Here is a 16,149-nt window from a genome sequence, read left to right as displayed (position 1 = left end):
TCACTGTTCAAAGAGGTAACACAGTAAAACAAACAGACAGTCTCTTACAGGCATGTGGAGTCTCAGCGGCCTCCTCCTCTTCCTCCTGCAGCTCCTCTCCTCCTCCTCCTCCTCCTCCTCCTCCTCCTCTTCCTCTCTCCTCTCTGCGGTGCTTCTCATCTCCAGTCAGAAAATATTCTGAGCTCAAATATCTCCAAACGTCCAGCAGAGGCCACACTGCCTCTGTAGTCCTGACACAGTACTGCTGTAGTCCTGATACAGTACTGCTGTAGTCCTGCGGTAGTCCTGACACAGTACTGCTGTAGTCCTGCGGTAGTCTTGACACAGTACTGCTGTAGTACTGCTGTAGTACTCGCAGTGACCTGAATGATACTCCCTGTGTTTTGTATCAGTGATGTTCTGCAGGTGTGTTTTAGTCATAAACACTTCATATTCTAATAATACTCCTGTAGTATTCTTCAGTGGTACTTTGTGGCACTTAAACGTTTATTTCATATGCTTCTGTATCTGTTCTGTACTGTAGTATTACTGTAGTATTACTGTAGTATCAGTCTGGACTTTATGACCTTGGTATATTAATAAGTTTCCAGAGACACTTTTCAAATGAATCTGAACAGGCTGCTGCCTCAGACACTAACTAATATATACTGATACTTTAAAGCATAAATACTAAACAGTCATGTCGGCGATGTGGACCGAGCCGAACCGAGCCGAACCGCTGACAGTTTGGAGGATGACAACATCGGTGCCAAACGCCGACGGATCGTTGTTCCCGTCCCCCGCTGATCGGATCCACAGAAGCCGAGCAGCAGCTCTACTGATGCGGGTCAAACTGCCTCCGGTGGTCGGTTAGATTTGTGTCAGGAAGCAGGACGCTGAACAGAACCGGTTTAAACAACTCAGGTGGTGTCAGGTGGATCCTCTGGATCACAGACCGGCGGTGTGCGACTCAAAGACGGAGCGCGGCGCCGCGGACAGCATCGCGGACACGGATTACGCACGAACCAGCGCGCGTTCTGCTTTGGAGGAGAGAGAATACCACTGTTACTATGACTACTGCTAATGTCACTGTACTATAACTACTACAACTGCTACTACTACTACTACTACTACTACTACTACTGTCACTGACTGCAGACTCTGCTTCTCCGGAGGCAGAAAGGCCTTCAGAAAGCAACAGAAGGAGAGAGAAGATCCAGTCACATGAATGTGATGAGAATGAGTCCAGATGGAGAGAGGAGCTCAGTGCATCATGGGAAGTCTCCCTCAGTCTAGTCCTATAGCAGCATCACTAGTATAGTAAGTAACTAAGTACATTTACTCAACTACTGCACTTAAGCCCATTTTGTACTTTACTTGAGTATTTCTATTTTATGCCACTTTATACATTTACTACTCCACTACATTGGAAGTAATGGACTTTTTACTGTAGTACATTTACCAACAGCTGTTAGTTTATACTCTGCAAAAAGTAGCTTCACAATAAGTAAACACTACATAGTGACTACGACTGCCACTATTACTACTTACAGACTACAGCCGTGGCCAAAACTTTTGAGAATGACACAAGGATTGGTTTTCACAAAGTTTGCTGCTTCAGTGTTTTTAGATCTTTTTGTCAGATGTTACTATGGAATACTGAAATATAATTACAAGCATTTCATAAGGGTCAAAGGCTTTTATTGACAATTACATTGAGTTTATGCAAAGAGTCAATATTTGCAGTGTTTACCCTTCTTTTTCAAGACCTCTGCTATTCGCCCTGGCATGCTGTCAATCAACTTCTGGGCCATATCCTGACTGATGGCAGCCCATTCTGGCATAATCAATGCTTGGAGTTTGTCAGAATTCGTGGGTTCGCCTCTCGAGGATTGACCACAAGTTCTCAATGGGATTAAGGTCTGGGGAGTTTCCTGGCCATGGACCCAAAATTTCGCTGTTTTGTTCCCCGAGCCACTTCGTTATCACTTTTGCCTCATGGCGAGGTGCTCCATCATGCTGGAAAAGGCATCGATCGTCACCAAACTGTTCTTGGATGGTTGGGAGACGTTGCTCTTGGAGGATGTTTTGGTACCGTTCTTTATTCATGGCTGTGTTCTCAGGCAAAACTGTGAGTGAGCCCCTCCCTTGGCTGAGAAGCATCCCCACACATGAATGGTCTCAGGATGCTTTACTGTTGGCATGACACAGGACTGATGGTAGCGCTCACCTTTTCTACTCTGGACAAGTTTTTTGACGGATGCCCCAAACAATTGGAAAGGGGATTCATCAGAGAAAATGACTTTACCCCAGTCCTCAGCGGTCCAATCCCTGTACCTTCTGCAGAATATCAGTCTGTCCCTGATGTTTTTCCTGGAGAGAAGTGGCTTCTTTGCTGCCCTTCTTGACACCCGGCCATCCTCCAGAAGTCTTCGCCTCACTGTGCGTGCAGATGCATTCACACCTGCCTGCTGCCATTCCTGAGCAAGCTCTGCACTGGTGGTGCCCCGATCCCACAGCTGGATCAACTTTAGGAGACGGTCCTGGCGCTTGCTGGACTTTCTTCACAACAACTGAACCTCTCTCCTTGAAGTTCCTGATGATCCGATAAATGGTTGATTTAGGTGCAATCTTACGAGCAGTAATATCCTATATACAGCCTGTGAAGCCCTTTTTGTGCAAAGCAATGATGACTGCTCGTGTTTCCTTGCAGGTAACCATGGTTAACAGAGGAAGAGCAATGATTTCAAGCACCACCCTCCTTTCAAAGCTTTATTATGTTATTCTAACTCAGTCAGCATGACAGAGTGATCTCCAGCCTCGTCCTCGTCAACACTCTCACCTGTGTTAACAAGAGAATCACTGACATGATGTGAGCTGGTCCTTTTGTGGCAGGGCTGAAATGCAGTGGAAATGTTTTTTGTGGGATTAAGTTCATTTTCATGGCAAAGAGGGACTTTGCAATTAATTGCAATTCATCTGATCACTCTTCATAACATTCTGGAGTATATGCAAATTGCCATCATAAAAACTGAGGCAGCAGACTTTGTGAAAATTAATATTTGTGTCATTCTCAAAACGTTTGGCCACGGCTGTACTATTAAAAACACAGACACTTCCTCCCTGCATAATACTCCACGTGTCAGTGAGTGAAGCAGTGACTGTGGTTGTGATGTATCTGTGGGACAGTAGGTGGTGCTGTTGTTGAAAGAATGACGCAGAGCTCCTCCTCCTCCTCCTTCTTAGTCCTGATCATGTGTTTCTATGTCTGTGTGCTGGTGTGACTGAGCTTTATCTCAATGATATTCAGGTTTGTTTCTTTTGATATTATTGTATAATCTGCTAATGTTGTGTGTGGGATCGCAGAAACTTCACACCTCCTTATATTAACAACTCATCTACCTTCTAACAGTCTGACTTCTGTGCAGACGGATGTGTTTCATACATGAAATGAAGTTTCTGAGGAAGATCCAGCTGCTGCAAACCTCCAGCTGAGGTGTGTTTTCTGTGCGGCTGCTGTAAGAATGTCAACCAGCAACAACACAGCATGTGTGATGCGCACACGCACTTTCATTTCCGCAAAGAACACTTTACATTACTTTGGGAAAATGTTCAGATCCACTGAATATGACAGAAATCTGTCATATTCAAATTCGTTTTAACTATATTCATAAATCCAAATTCTTAATCAAAATACAACTTTCCAGAACTGACTGTTCATCTCAAACAATACACGTCTTCTATATCTGAATGTACAAACAAAAACGCTGTTCGAACATATAATCAGTCTGTGTACGAGACGTTTACTGAACTTACAATTCTCAGTCCCTTCGGCGTGTTTGTGATTGTAGACTCAAGTTTTATACACAAGATGTTTAAACTTGTATAATTCTTTCCAAAAAAAAGAAAAGCTCAGGTGACCTACACTCAATAGTGTGCCTGAACGCATCCTGTGTGACAGACAGGTGGAGCAGTGAAGCTGCTGCTGCTCAGCTACACCTCCTGTGTACACACGGTGTTACATACATGTGTCTGGATCACAGACAGCATTCAGACCTTCATGTGGACAGAATATGATCTTTACAAACAATAGAAATATTGCATCATCACACACACACACACACACACACACACACACACACGCACAGATGCACAGGTGATTTCCTGTAAATGGAGAGGGGAGGGGCTTACCTGAAAGTGAAAGGTGTGCAGTCAGTTCAGACTCCATTTTAGAAGAACAGCAGAGCAGGAGGTGAAAACAGGGTGAGTGTTAATACAACATCATCGTCGTCTTTCTGTCAAAGTGTCTCTGTGGACCGCTGAGGGACAAAGAGTCACAATGAAGTCCACAGTTTGACTAAAAACTGCAGTTAGTTATTGATGTTGTGTTTCAGACAGTCAGCTCTCAGGAGAGGCAGGCCTGAGCCAGCCTTAACTATAAGCCTTATCAAAAAGCAAAGTTTTAAGCCTACTCTTAAAAGTAGAGAGTGTGTCTGCCTCCCGGACCCAAACTGGGAGCCGATTCCACAGGAGAGGAGCTTGATAGCTGAAGGCTCTGGCTTCTGTTCTGCTTTTGGAGACTCTAGGAACCACAAGCAACCCTGCATTCTGGGAGCGGAGTGCTCTACTGGGGTAATAGGGTACTATGAGCTCTTTAAGATATGATGGTGCCTGACCAGTAAGAGCTTTGTTGGTCAGGAGAAGGATTTTAAACTCTATTCTAGATTTTACAGGGAGCCAGTGCAGCGAAGCTAATACAGGAGAAATATGATCTCTTTTCCTGGTTCCTGTCAGTACACGTGCTGCAGCATTCTGGATCAACTGGAGAGTCCTCAGGGATTTATTGGGACAGCCTGATAATAAGGAATTACAATAATCCAGCCTAGACGTGACAAATGCATGGACTAATTTTTCTGCATCTGTTTGAGACAGGATCTTCTTGATGTTTCAATGTTACAGAGGTGAAATAAGGCAGTCCTTGAAGTTTGTTTTACATGGGAGTTAAAGGACATGTCCTGATCAAAGACAACTCCGAGATTCCTCACGGTGGCGCTGGAGGCCAGGGCAATGCCATCTAGAGTAACAATATCCTTAGATACTGTGTTTCTGAGGTGTTCAGGGCTGAGAACAATAACTTCTGTCTTGTCTGAGTTCAACATCAGATGATTGCAGGTCATCCAGGTCTTTATGTCCTTAAGGCATGCTTGGAGCTTGGCTAACTGATGAGGTTCTTCTGGCTTGATTGATAAATATAGCTGGGTATCATCCGCATAGCAATGAAAATGTATAGAGTGTTTTCTAATAATATCTCCTAAAGGAAGCATATATAAGGTGAACGTGTGCAAACTGAGATTGATCTGATAAATACGACTTAAACCAGCTTAGTGCGGTTCCTTTGATGCCAATTAAATGTTCCAGTCTTTGTAATAGGATATGATGGTCAATGGTGTCGGATGCAGCACTAAGGTCTAACAAAACAAGTACAGAGACAAGTCCTCTGTCTGATGCAGTTAGAAGGTCATCTGTAACTTTCACCAGTGCTGTCTCTGTGCTATGATGAGCTCTGAAACCTGACTGAAAGTCCTCAAGCAACCTATTGTCATGTAGAAAATCACACAGCTGGTTGGCGACTGCTTTCTCAAGAATCTTGGAGAGAAAGGGAAGGTTAGATATAGGTCTATAGTTGGCTAAAACCTCTGGATCAAGAGTGGGCTTTTTAAGAAGAGGTTTAATTACAGCTACTTTAAAGGACTGTGGTACGTAGCCTGTTAATAAAGACAGATTGATCATGTCTAGTAAAGAAGTGCTGACTAAAGGTAAAACCTCTTTAAGCAGCCAGGTTGGGATGGGGTCTAAGAGACAAGTTGATGGCTTAGATGAAGAGATGGTTTTAGTATCAATTCAATATTAAAATCCCCTACGATAATGACTTTGTCTGTTTTAAGGACTAAACCTGATAAAAACTCTGAGAATTCAGATAAGAATTCAGAGTATGGACCTGGAGCGCGATAGACTATAACGAATAAGACTGGCTTCAGTGTTTTCCAGGTTGGGAGTGAGAGACTCAGAACGAGGCTTTCCAATGAGTTATAATCCAGTTTAGGTCTAGAGTTCATCAACAGGCTTGAGTCAAAGATGGCTGCAGCTCCACCTCCTCGTCCGGTGCCTTGAGGGATGTGAGTATTAGTATGACTGGACGGAGTGGATTCATTCAGGCTGACATACTCTTCATGACACAGCCAGGTTTCTGTCAGACACAGTAGATCAATATGATTATCTGATATTAGCTCGTTTACTAATACAGCTTTAGATGACAGAGATCTGATGTTTAACAGTCCACACTTCATTTTCCTATTGTTTTGGCCTATAGCAGTGGTGGTGTTGTGTGTTCATCTCCACAGAGAGAAGAAGAAGAAGAAGAAGGAGAGGAGGCATGTTCCTGTGGAGGAGCAGCCGTCCTGCTGTGCTTTGTGTCAGGACGTCCTGAAGGATCCAGTCTCTACCAGCTGTGGACACTGGTTCTGCAGACGGTGCATCACCTCATACTGGGACCAGTCTGCTTCATCAGGAGACTCCTCCTGTCCCCAGTGTGGAAAGAGATCCAGAACAAGATCTGGACTGCAGACAGCCAGTCAGACCAGCACTGTACACAGTAAGACTGTACATCTGTCTGCTGATGTCATCATGTCTGGAAACAGGATTCTTCTTGGTTCATTTGTTGTGTTGTAGTCTCGCATTTTCCTTCTCTTCCAGGAGATCGTGGTCTGCAGGAGGTTTTAGATGAACATAAGATCAGTCTGAGGAGGAGATGTGAACGTGTGACTGAAGGAAGTGATGAAACAGGAAGTGGAACCCTCCTCAACAGGATCTACACTGAGCTCTACATCACAGAGGGACAGAGTGAAGAGGTTAATACCCAACATGAGGTGAGGCAGCTTGAGACGGCTTCCAAGACGGAGACCCTCCATGACGCTCCAATCAAATGCCACGACATCTTTAAAGCCTTACCTGGCCAACAGAGACGCATCAGAGTGGTTCTGACCAACGGCGTCCCTGGCGTTGGAAAAACCTTCTCAGTGCAGAAGTTCACTCTGGACTGGGCAGAGGGCTCGGAAAACCAAGACGTCAGTCTGGTGGTTCTGCTTTCGTTCAGGGAGCTGAACTTGATCAAAGACCAGCGGTACAGTCTTCTCACGCTGCTCCATGTTTTCCATCCAACATTACAGAAGGTCACAGCAGAGAAGCTCGCTGTCTGTCAACTCTTGTTCATCTTTGACGGCCTGGATGAAAGCAGACTGTCATTGGATTTCCACAACAACGAGGTTGTGTCTGATGTCACGCAGAAGTCATCAGTCAACGTGCTGCTGACAAACCTCATCGAGGGGAATCTGCTTCCCTCGGCTCTCGTCTGGATAACTTCCAGACCTGCGGCAGCCAATCAGATCCCTCCTACATGTGTTGACAGGGTAACAGAAATATGAGGCTTCACTGACGCCCAGAAGGAGGAGATCCAGTGATGAAGAGCGGTCCAGCAGAGGGTTAGGGCCCTTGAAAGTAAAACTGGCCACCTGGACCTGTTTGTCCGCTTCCTTCATGGCCTTGCTCTCAAGTCCAACCAGAGACTCTTAGGAGGCCTGCTGGGTTGGACAGACAACAGTCCAGACATCATCCAGAGAGCCATCAACAACCTGAAGATGAGCATGTTCGAGATCTCTCCTGACAGAAGCATCAACATCCTCCACTGTCTGACGGAGATGAAGGACCACTCAGTCCATCAGGAGATCCAAGAGTTCCTGAAGTCAGAGAACAGATCAGAGAAGAAACTCTCTGAGATCCACTGCTCAGCTCTGGCCTACATGCTGCAGATGTCAGAGGAGGTTCTGGATGAGTTGGACCTGAAGAAGTACAACACATCAGTGGAGGGACGACGGAGACTGATTCCAGCTGTGAGGAACTGCAGAAAGGCTCTGTAAGTCCAGATGTGATTAACATTATAAGTCAGTGTAGATTAGTAGTTTAGTTCTTCAAATATACACACTATAAAATTCTTAAAATAGTGTTCCACTTGTTTGTTCCATAAATTATCTGTCAGCTGTATTTTGTTTTCAGTTGTTTGTGTTTATAGCTGTCAAGATAATGAACTCAGTTATTCTATTTATTACTAATAATTGTTGCATTTTACATTTTTTCTTCTATTTATCTTCCTTTGTGTGATGGAGGCGACATGCAAACCTGGTAAAACACATGAAGGACTTTAGAGGTTGTGGTTGAGGTTTTATCGCAGCAGCATTTGATCACAACATATAACAGTATTTTACAGTTATCAGTGAATCGAGAGAGGTTATTATTACCTGAGTAGGTTCTTCAAGGTATCTTATATAACCAGACATTCAGGTAATACCTGATTGTTTTACCACTATGCTGAAGAGTTTAAAATAAGGTCTGTATCATTTTCCAAAGGAGATTTCTAAAGAACTTCTTTCATGCAATTACTGATATAGTTTTTTCGTAATGGTTTCAGAGCCATTTCATAGTGAGCACAGGGGATGTTAGGTGATGCCACACCCCCTTCTTAAGAAAATGGACCAAATGAATTAAATGAATATATAATTCACAACGAAGATGAAAGTAAAGTTGATGTTACATTCACTAAACCTAACCTGCTAAACCTAAGATTAAAGGACCGCAGGTATGAGAGAGAGTGATGAGAGTTATTGTTTCATGACAAACACAGTGAGATAAAATTAGCTGAACCACTGATGTGAAGAGCAAATGTTCAACAAGACAGGATACGTCAAACTGTTGTCATCAAATGCATGAAGTAAATATAAAGCGTCCTCTTTCATAATAATGTACTTTGTAATATATCTGTCATGACAGACTTTCTGACTGTGGACTCTCAGAGACTGACTGTGAAGTTGTGGCCTCAGCTCTGAAGTCCAACCCCTCCCATCTGAGAAAGCTGGACCTGAGTCACAACAAGCTGCAGGATTCAGGAGTGAAGCTGCTGTCTGCTGGACTGGAGAGTCCACACTGTAGACTGGAGACTCTGAGGTCAGTTCACTGACCCTCTGTTACTATTGTAGATCTGATATGTTTCATTAACAGTTCAACCTAATTCATGTTCATACATAACTTACATCCATAAAGTTGTTAATGTCCTTTTCTTCATATTTTCATGTTTCTTGTCCTAAATTTAGTCTGCATTCACAACTTCTGTTTCTGAAAGAAACTGTAGAAAATGTCCTCTGTTAGTTGTTAAAGTAAATTAATGTTTATCATTTTTGGTAAATGGTCACATCTGAATACAGAAGATCCTCTGAACTAATATTTGATTTAAGTAGATAAAGTTTACACACACACACATGCAGCTTTTTAAAGGATCAATATAGTTTTTCTCCTCTAGTTCCAGACTTGACTGAGATCAGCAGCATGTTATTAATCTGTGTTGACATGAATAGGTGTATGAATGTTGTGCTGACATTTGGATGATGTCTGTAGAAGGCTGACATCATGATGATCCACAATAACACAATGACAAAGTCACTCATTTGAGGGAAAAGCTCATTGATTAATTCAATTCAATTCAATTCAATTCAATTTTATTTATATAGCGCCAAATCACAACAAAGTCATCTCATGACACTTTATAAAATAGAGCAGGTCTAGACCGACTCTTTATAAAGACCGACTCTTTATAAGGATTAGGACATAGTAATGTTGAGCTGCACATTTAAAACCTGAACACATCTGATTGGATTATAAATGGGTTTTTATCTTCATCATTTGTTCTTTATTCAGATTGAATTGGTGCAGTTTGACGAAGACCGGCTGTGCTTCTCTGGCCTCAGCTCTGAAGTCCAACCCCTCCCATCTGAGAGAGCTGGAGCTGAGTGACAACGAGCTGCAGGATTCAGGAGTGAAGCTACTGTCTGATGGACTGGAGAGTCCACACTGTAGACTCTGAGGTCAGTTGGGGGTCCGACTCAGTCCATGCTTTTTCAGCAGTATTGTACTACACAGGGAGTTTAATGTGTTATGAGGTATCCCTCCAGTTCCACCTTCCACCATGTGAGCACCCCAACCAAGTTTCTCGTGCAGCAACCAGCCAATTGTACAGATGTACCTCTCCTGGGAATCAAGCCTTGGGTTTCTGCTGTGGTGGGCGACATCTTTACTCCTGCCCAGGGGTAGCCTAGCCTAGCACAACAAGTCAGTGATTTTACCCATCAAGTGCAGTTTCTCCTTTTGTTTCATCTCTTGTTTCTTTTCTCCTCTGCATTCTTTGACAAACAATAAAGTGCAAGCTGACGGTGTAAAGCAGCATTTTACAGTCAGCTGCAACTTTTACCAAACATACAGGATTTTACAGTAGAGTGAAAGAGGTCGTTTGTTTTGTCTTCCTGTGATGTTTTTGGATCTAATGAGTGATTTCCTCTAATGCAGACACAGAACATGAGTGTCTGGAGTCAGTTGTAGTCTTTGTGGTGAAGATCTTTGATGTGATGCAAAGCATTTGATCAGTTGGCTCTGAAGCTGGCTAACTCAAAGAATAAAACTTGATCCATAACCTCTGGGATTGTGTTCGTCCCTACAGCATCGATGGCGAGTTGATCACAGCTGACAAACATAAAAAATGTGAGTGTTGAAACAAAGTCTGTCATTCATGTACATTTAAATCTGATCTTAAGATGAGCATCTGTTTATTGTGCAACATCGAGATTGTTAGAGTTGTAAAGTCACATCTGTTTGTAAAATGTTCAAGAACTTTGGTTGGGAATGTTTCTCATTATTGTTCTTTCTCTTTCTCTTCTTCTGTCCATCAGATGGCTCTGAGGTCAAACTGGATGTGAAGGAAAACCTGCGTGAGGATGATAAAAAGGTGAGAAAGGAGCAGCTGCACAGTGTGAAGTCCTCCATTATAAACTGTATCACAACTGCAAACAGAAATTGTAAATTGTGTAAATCAAGTGTAAAGTCATCAAGTGTAAATCAAGATTATCGTCATGTACTTTCAACTTTCAGCAGAAAGAGAAATGAACAGAATCTAATAAGCGCTCAGTTATAATAACAGAAAACACCAGCGAAGAGCTCAGTGTTTGTGTCTGTAGGTTTGTAGATGGTTCTAGGAAGGTTTATGTCTTTGTAAGTGCTACTTCGTTCTGGGACACCTGAAGTTTGCTGACCGGTCAGTGTCTTGTCATCCATCCATCGACACTGAAGCCTAAGTTGCTCGATGGAGGCCAGCACCTTGCATGGCAGCTCAGAGAGTCGGTCTGTAGGCGCTTTGGGAACCGTTACGGTTGAAAAGCGCGATTCGAGCCATTTACACAATTTGCAAGGTCCATTTTGTGGGGACGGTTCTTTACCCTCTGAAAAGCAGACGTAAACAGTGGAAATAGGATTTAGAGGTTGTGGAAGGAAAAGAAACGAGAGAACTGTCTCTCTCTGTTTGTCCATCTGTTTATCTGTCTCTCTCTGGGTGTCTGTCTCTCTCTCTGTCTGTCTCTCTCTCTGTCTCTCTCTCTCTCTCTCTCTCTGTCTGTTTCTCTGTCTGTCCATCTGTCTCTCTCTCTGTCTCTCTGTCTGTCTGTCTGTCTGTCTCTCTCTGTCTCTCTGTCTGTCTGTCTCTCTCTGTCTGTCTGTCTCTCTCTCTATCTCTCTCTGTCTGTCTCTCTCTCTGTGTCTCTCTCTCTCTGTGTCTCTCTCTGTCTCTCTCTGTTTGTCTCTCTCTGTCTGTCTGTCTGTCTATCTGTCTCTCTCTCTCTCTCTGTCTCTCTCTCTGTCTCTCTGTCCGTCTGTCTCTCTGTCTGTCACTTTATAAGACACTATTGGACTTAGTTGGATTTTCGATTAAAACTGTTCCAGGCTCCGTTATCCTTCTCACCTGAGCAGACAACTGAATCTTCATACAGGTAATGATGTTAAATGATAGAACACTATTCCAGCTTCTCTCATGGTTCATCAAATTGGGATTCTGTTGTCTGTGGTCAGTTAGTCAAAGCTGAACACTGTAGGTCCAATATTCATGATGTCCATGTAAAAATCACCATCAACATGCCAATGTCTGCACTACTTCTGATAATTCTACACAGCGTCTCTCGTAAAAGGTCAAAGGTCACTGCGAGACTCTCGGCTCACAATGATAGTTCAACCATAAATCACAGGTTTATTGGTAAAGATTTGGCCTGGATCTTTTAAAACGTATGAACTCATGAAAGCATGAACTCAGCTCAGCTGGCCTGAATGTTTATGACATTGTGGATTTATGATTAATCGTTTGATACGAAGTGAAATTAAATGTGTGAAACCTGAGTAGTCTCCAAAATGTAAATATCCACTTCAGATATCAAACATGTGTAAATAAATCTTTCTGAGAAAGACTGGCAGAGACTGGACCTGAAGACTTCAGGCTCTTTACACATCAAACACTGTGTGACTGTCAACACCAACTGACCCAGACTGGAACAGGCCTGGTCCAGTACATTTCTCTAGTGAATGTTTGTTTGGTGGCTCGTTCAATAAAGTAGTGTTCAGGACGTTTGTTCCTGTCTGAGTTATATAAGAAAGAGACTTTAGCATGAAACAATGTGATTGTGTGATTGAGTCCATGGCTCTTGTGTTGTGTAGCTGCTGATTGGCTCAGTGTGACTGTCTGCTCTGCCTGTGAGTAGAGAGAGAACTAACTGTATATTGATGAATTAATGCAAAACTCTTGGGCGCAATCATGAAACCGAAAAATATAAAATGTAAATTTCTCTCTTTGGTTTCTGATTTGTTTCTCAAAGGAGGACAAAGGAAGTGAATTACTGAGCAATTTCAGTTGAACTAAAGTCTTTTCCCAGGTTATCTTCAAGGTCCAGGAAGGGAAACTTTACAGAGGAATGTCCCAGCAGAGATCGGCATTCCCAGCAGAATCCCAGCAGAGGGCAGCGTCCCTGCAGAGGACGGCATCCCAGCTGACAAGAGGTTGCTCTCAGTTCGGACACAGTTTGTAGAAAGAGTGTCTGAGCCTGTTCTGAACCAGCTTCTGGATAAACTCCTTGAGCATGACGTTATAAATGATGATGAAATGCAGTCATTCAGAAACAAAGTCAAAGCAGAAAAAGCTCGAGATGTGATCGACACAGTGCGAAGAAAGGGACCTGAAGCCAGCTCGGTCCTGATCGCTGCTCTCTGTGAGGTGGATCAACACCTTTCCAGAGTGCTGAACTTCAGATGAAGCAAAAACAAGAAACTGTGTGATGATGAATCTCTAACAGTTGTTACAGTCCCACATTTCTTATTGTAATCTTTGAATGGGACGTTTTTAATACGTGGACTTTCACTTCAGCTGAAGAGGAGAGAAAAGGAGTCAGGGTGTTGTTCTGTGTTTCAACCACTAGATGGAGGCAGAACTTCACTGATGAACAAAGAAGAAGCAGCTGGAGCATCAGGCAGATGTGAAAATCAGAAAAACAACTGAGAAAGATTTCTGAGTGAAGATTATACACCTGATACTTTAAGAGATACTGGAACAATCTGATGTAATGGTTACTTTAGAAAAATAAGAAGAAGACATGTTTAGTTCTTCTTTGGGTGACATAAATCTGCAGGGGTAGTCAGGAGATACAGGTTGCCTGTTTTTGATTCTGAATATTTCAACTGATCAACTTGGTAAGTATTTAAATAATTTCTGTTTGTATTGATTGATACATAAATTAGCTGTAAACCCCCAAACAATTGCTGTTGCGCAATAGATTACCCTAAACTCAGTTGATTACTCCACAACTGGACACAAACAATGTAATGTCTATATATAACATTAAAGCCACAGCAGTCTTCTTTCATACTGCTTTTATTATTTATTTATTTATTTTTCACAAGCCAAGAATTGTCTGTCCATCACGAGCCAATGGCAGATGACCCTTGATTTAAGATGTTACAACATTTCTCTGAACATAATGACACAGTCACAGAATATCTGCCCGGCTTCCCCCTGCCGTTGTTGCTGCAGTGGTCTATTTGTGCCGTCAAGTTCATACATCGTCTGTAAAATGGGCGTGTCAGAACACTTTGGGAATTTTAACTGATCTTGATGAATTGAAAATTGTGTATTGGGACAGTGCTTGGACCGCAAAAGATGACGCTTCACAAGAACACAAGCACAGACAAGAATGCAGATTGAGACAGAGTCTACCGCAATGCTAGCAACTCTGCTAGCAATGCTGTAGTTAAGCACAGTGTGTTGGTTTAGTGGTTTAGCATGCTAACATTAGCTAATTAGCAGTAAGTACAGCTGAGGCTGATGAACGTCATCAGTTCTGCAGGTATTTGGTCATAAACCAAAGTATTGGACACATGAACATGTTGACCTGATGATGGCGCTGATGAAGAGTCAGAGGATCACCAGAGTTATTACAGTTCATCCTGAGGGGACCATGAAGGTCTGAACCACGTTTCATCACAGACCATCCAGCAGGTGTTGAGATATTTCATAGGTTAAGTAAAAGATTTGACCAGCTGGGGGCACTAGAGGAAAAGTCAGAGGATCACTAAAGTCTGTAGGATTCATCCTCTGGGGAACATGACTGTATGTGCAAAGTTTCATGTTAATCCGTCCAATAGTCATTGAGATATCTCAGTCTGGACCAAAGTGGTGGACCAATAGACGGACCAACATTGCCATCCAGAGTCCTGAACACAAGCTGTAACTTTCCCTGCCTGTAGATCTGTAGGTGGCGCTCATGAACATAATCTACACCTGCTGCTGTTACTGTCCTGGCCTCTAGGCAGCGCAGCTTAGCAGGTGTTGAACTGCAGGTGATTCAGCTGCTTTGTTGACCTGTTGTGACAAATTCAGTCTTCAGATGTAGACCTGAAGACGGTGGTGCCTGGCATGAGACGCTGCTTCCATGATGATGAAAAGGTTGTCACACTGAAACCTTTCCCCTCTAATTAGAGTTAAGCCACGTCAGGTCAGGTGTGTGTGTGTGTGTGTGTGTGTGTGTCGCAGTAGATCCAGTGAGTCTGACCTCCTCCGAGTCTGACCTCCTGAGTCTGACCTCCTCTGAGTCTGACCTCCTGAGTCTGACCTCCTCTGAGTCTGACCTCCTGAGTCTGACCTCCTCCGAGTCTGACCTCCTGAGTCTGACCTCCTCTGAGTCTGACCTCCTCCGAGTCTGACCTCCTGAGTCTGACCTCCTCCTAGTCTGACCTCCTCCGAGTCTGACCTCCTGAGTCTGACCTCCTCTGAGTCTGACCTCCTGAGTCTGACCTCCTCCGAGTCTGACCTCCTCCGAGTCTGACCTCCTGAGTCTGACCTCCTCTGAGTCTGACCTCCTGAGTCTGACCTCCTCTGAGTCTGACCTCCTGAGTCTGACCTCCTGAGTCTGACCTCCTCCTGGACTTTCATATATCACCAAACCGCCGTACAAACAGAAACCTTGAACAGAGCTACGAAGTCACTCAGAACTGTGTGACAACGTTTAGCTTTAAAGAGGCCTTGTGGAGTTTTCCCGTTAACAAACAAAAGTTATGTCATTTTAATCTAATTTAATGGTTTTCAGTGATCTGGCTTAAAAACAGCAGGCTCTGTACAAAAGTGGACAAAAAATATTTTATCATGCAGATTCATCATCATCATCATCATATTTACATTCCTAAAGCCCCTACGAGAAGGAACATTTCTAACTTTGGCGACTCCTAGTGGTAGGATTAAAATATGTTTTTATAGCGTCAGAATAATTTTAAAGAAGCTATAATCATAAAACCTCTGCACATTTTAACAAGAATGTCACTTTCTTATCACGTCTGTATTGTAAGTTCACTTTTTATGAAAAAGAAAAATAACAAAGTGCATAAAAAATAAATCATAAACCAACAGGCTTCATCCAACACCAAATGCTAATGTTCAGTTTGTGAAACAATGCTTACAAAGAAGAAAAAAAGTTCCCCAGAAGACAAACACAAGTATTTACACACTAACAACGACGACAGTCTTTTTGTGGCTCTGGATTGGTCCATCTCTTTTCTGTCCAACAGGTCCGTCTCTGTTATGCTTCCTCCCCTTGAGCAGCTCTCTTTTGTGGGGTCCCCCCAGGGTCTATTCTGGGTCCCCTCATATTTACTATATACATGCTACCCCAGTGACTATTCAACAATTCCTCCACTCTGTGTGCTTTATCTAAT

The 16,149-nt window shown here is 43.1% G+C and overlaps 1 protein-coding gene and 1 pseudogene across 1 annotated transcript; both read left to right on the top strand.

Annotated features, from left to right (window-relative positions):
- Positions 1-679: 679 nt before the first annotated feature.
- LOC139304591 (NLR family CARD domain-containing protein 3-like) overlaps positions 680-16,149 on the top strand; it is a 136,978-nt pseudogene continuing 121,508 nt past the window's right edge.
- On the top strand, positions 7,674-13,043 carry LOC139304575 (ribonuclease inhibitor-like). The gene is made up of 6 exons (XM_070928510.1): positions 7,674-7,948; positions 8,860-9,033; positions 10,577-10,617; positions 10,806-10,861; positions 11,848-11,894; positions 12,825-13,043. Exons 1-6 carry the CDS (start codon positions 7,674-7,676, stop codon positions 12,940-12,942), a joined length of 711 nt encoding a protein of 236 aa, XP_070784611.1. The 3' UTR covers positions 12,943-13,043.

The sequence above is a fragment of the Enoplosus armatus genome, chromosome 21 (genome assembly GCF_043641665.1).
Source record: "Enoplosus armatus isolate fEnoArm2 chromosome 21, fEnoArm2.hap1, whole genome shotgun sequence".
Classification (NCBI taxonomy): Eukaryota; Metazoa; Chordata; class Actinopteri; order Centrarchiformes; family Enoplosidae; genus Enoplosus; species Enoplosus armatus.
The sequence above is the reverse complement of the archived record's forward strand: the minus strand, read 5'-3'. Positions and strand labels throughout refer to the sequence as shown.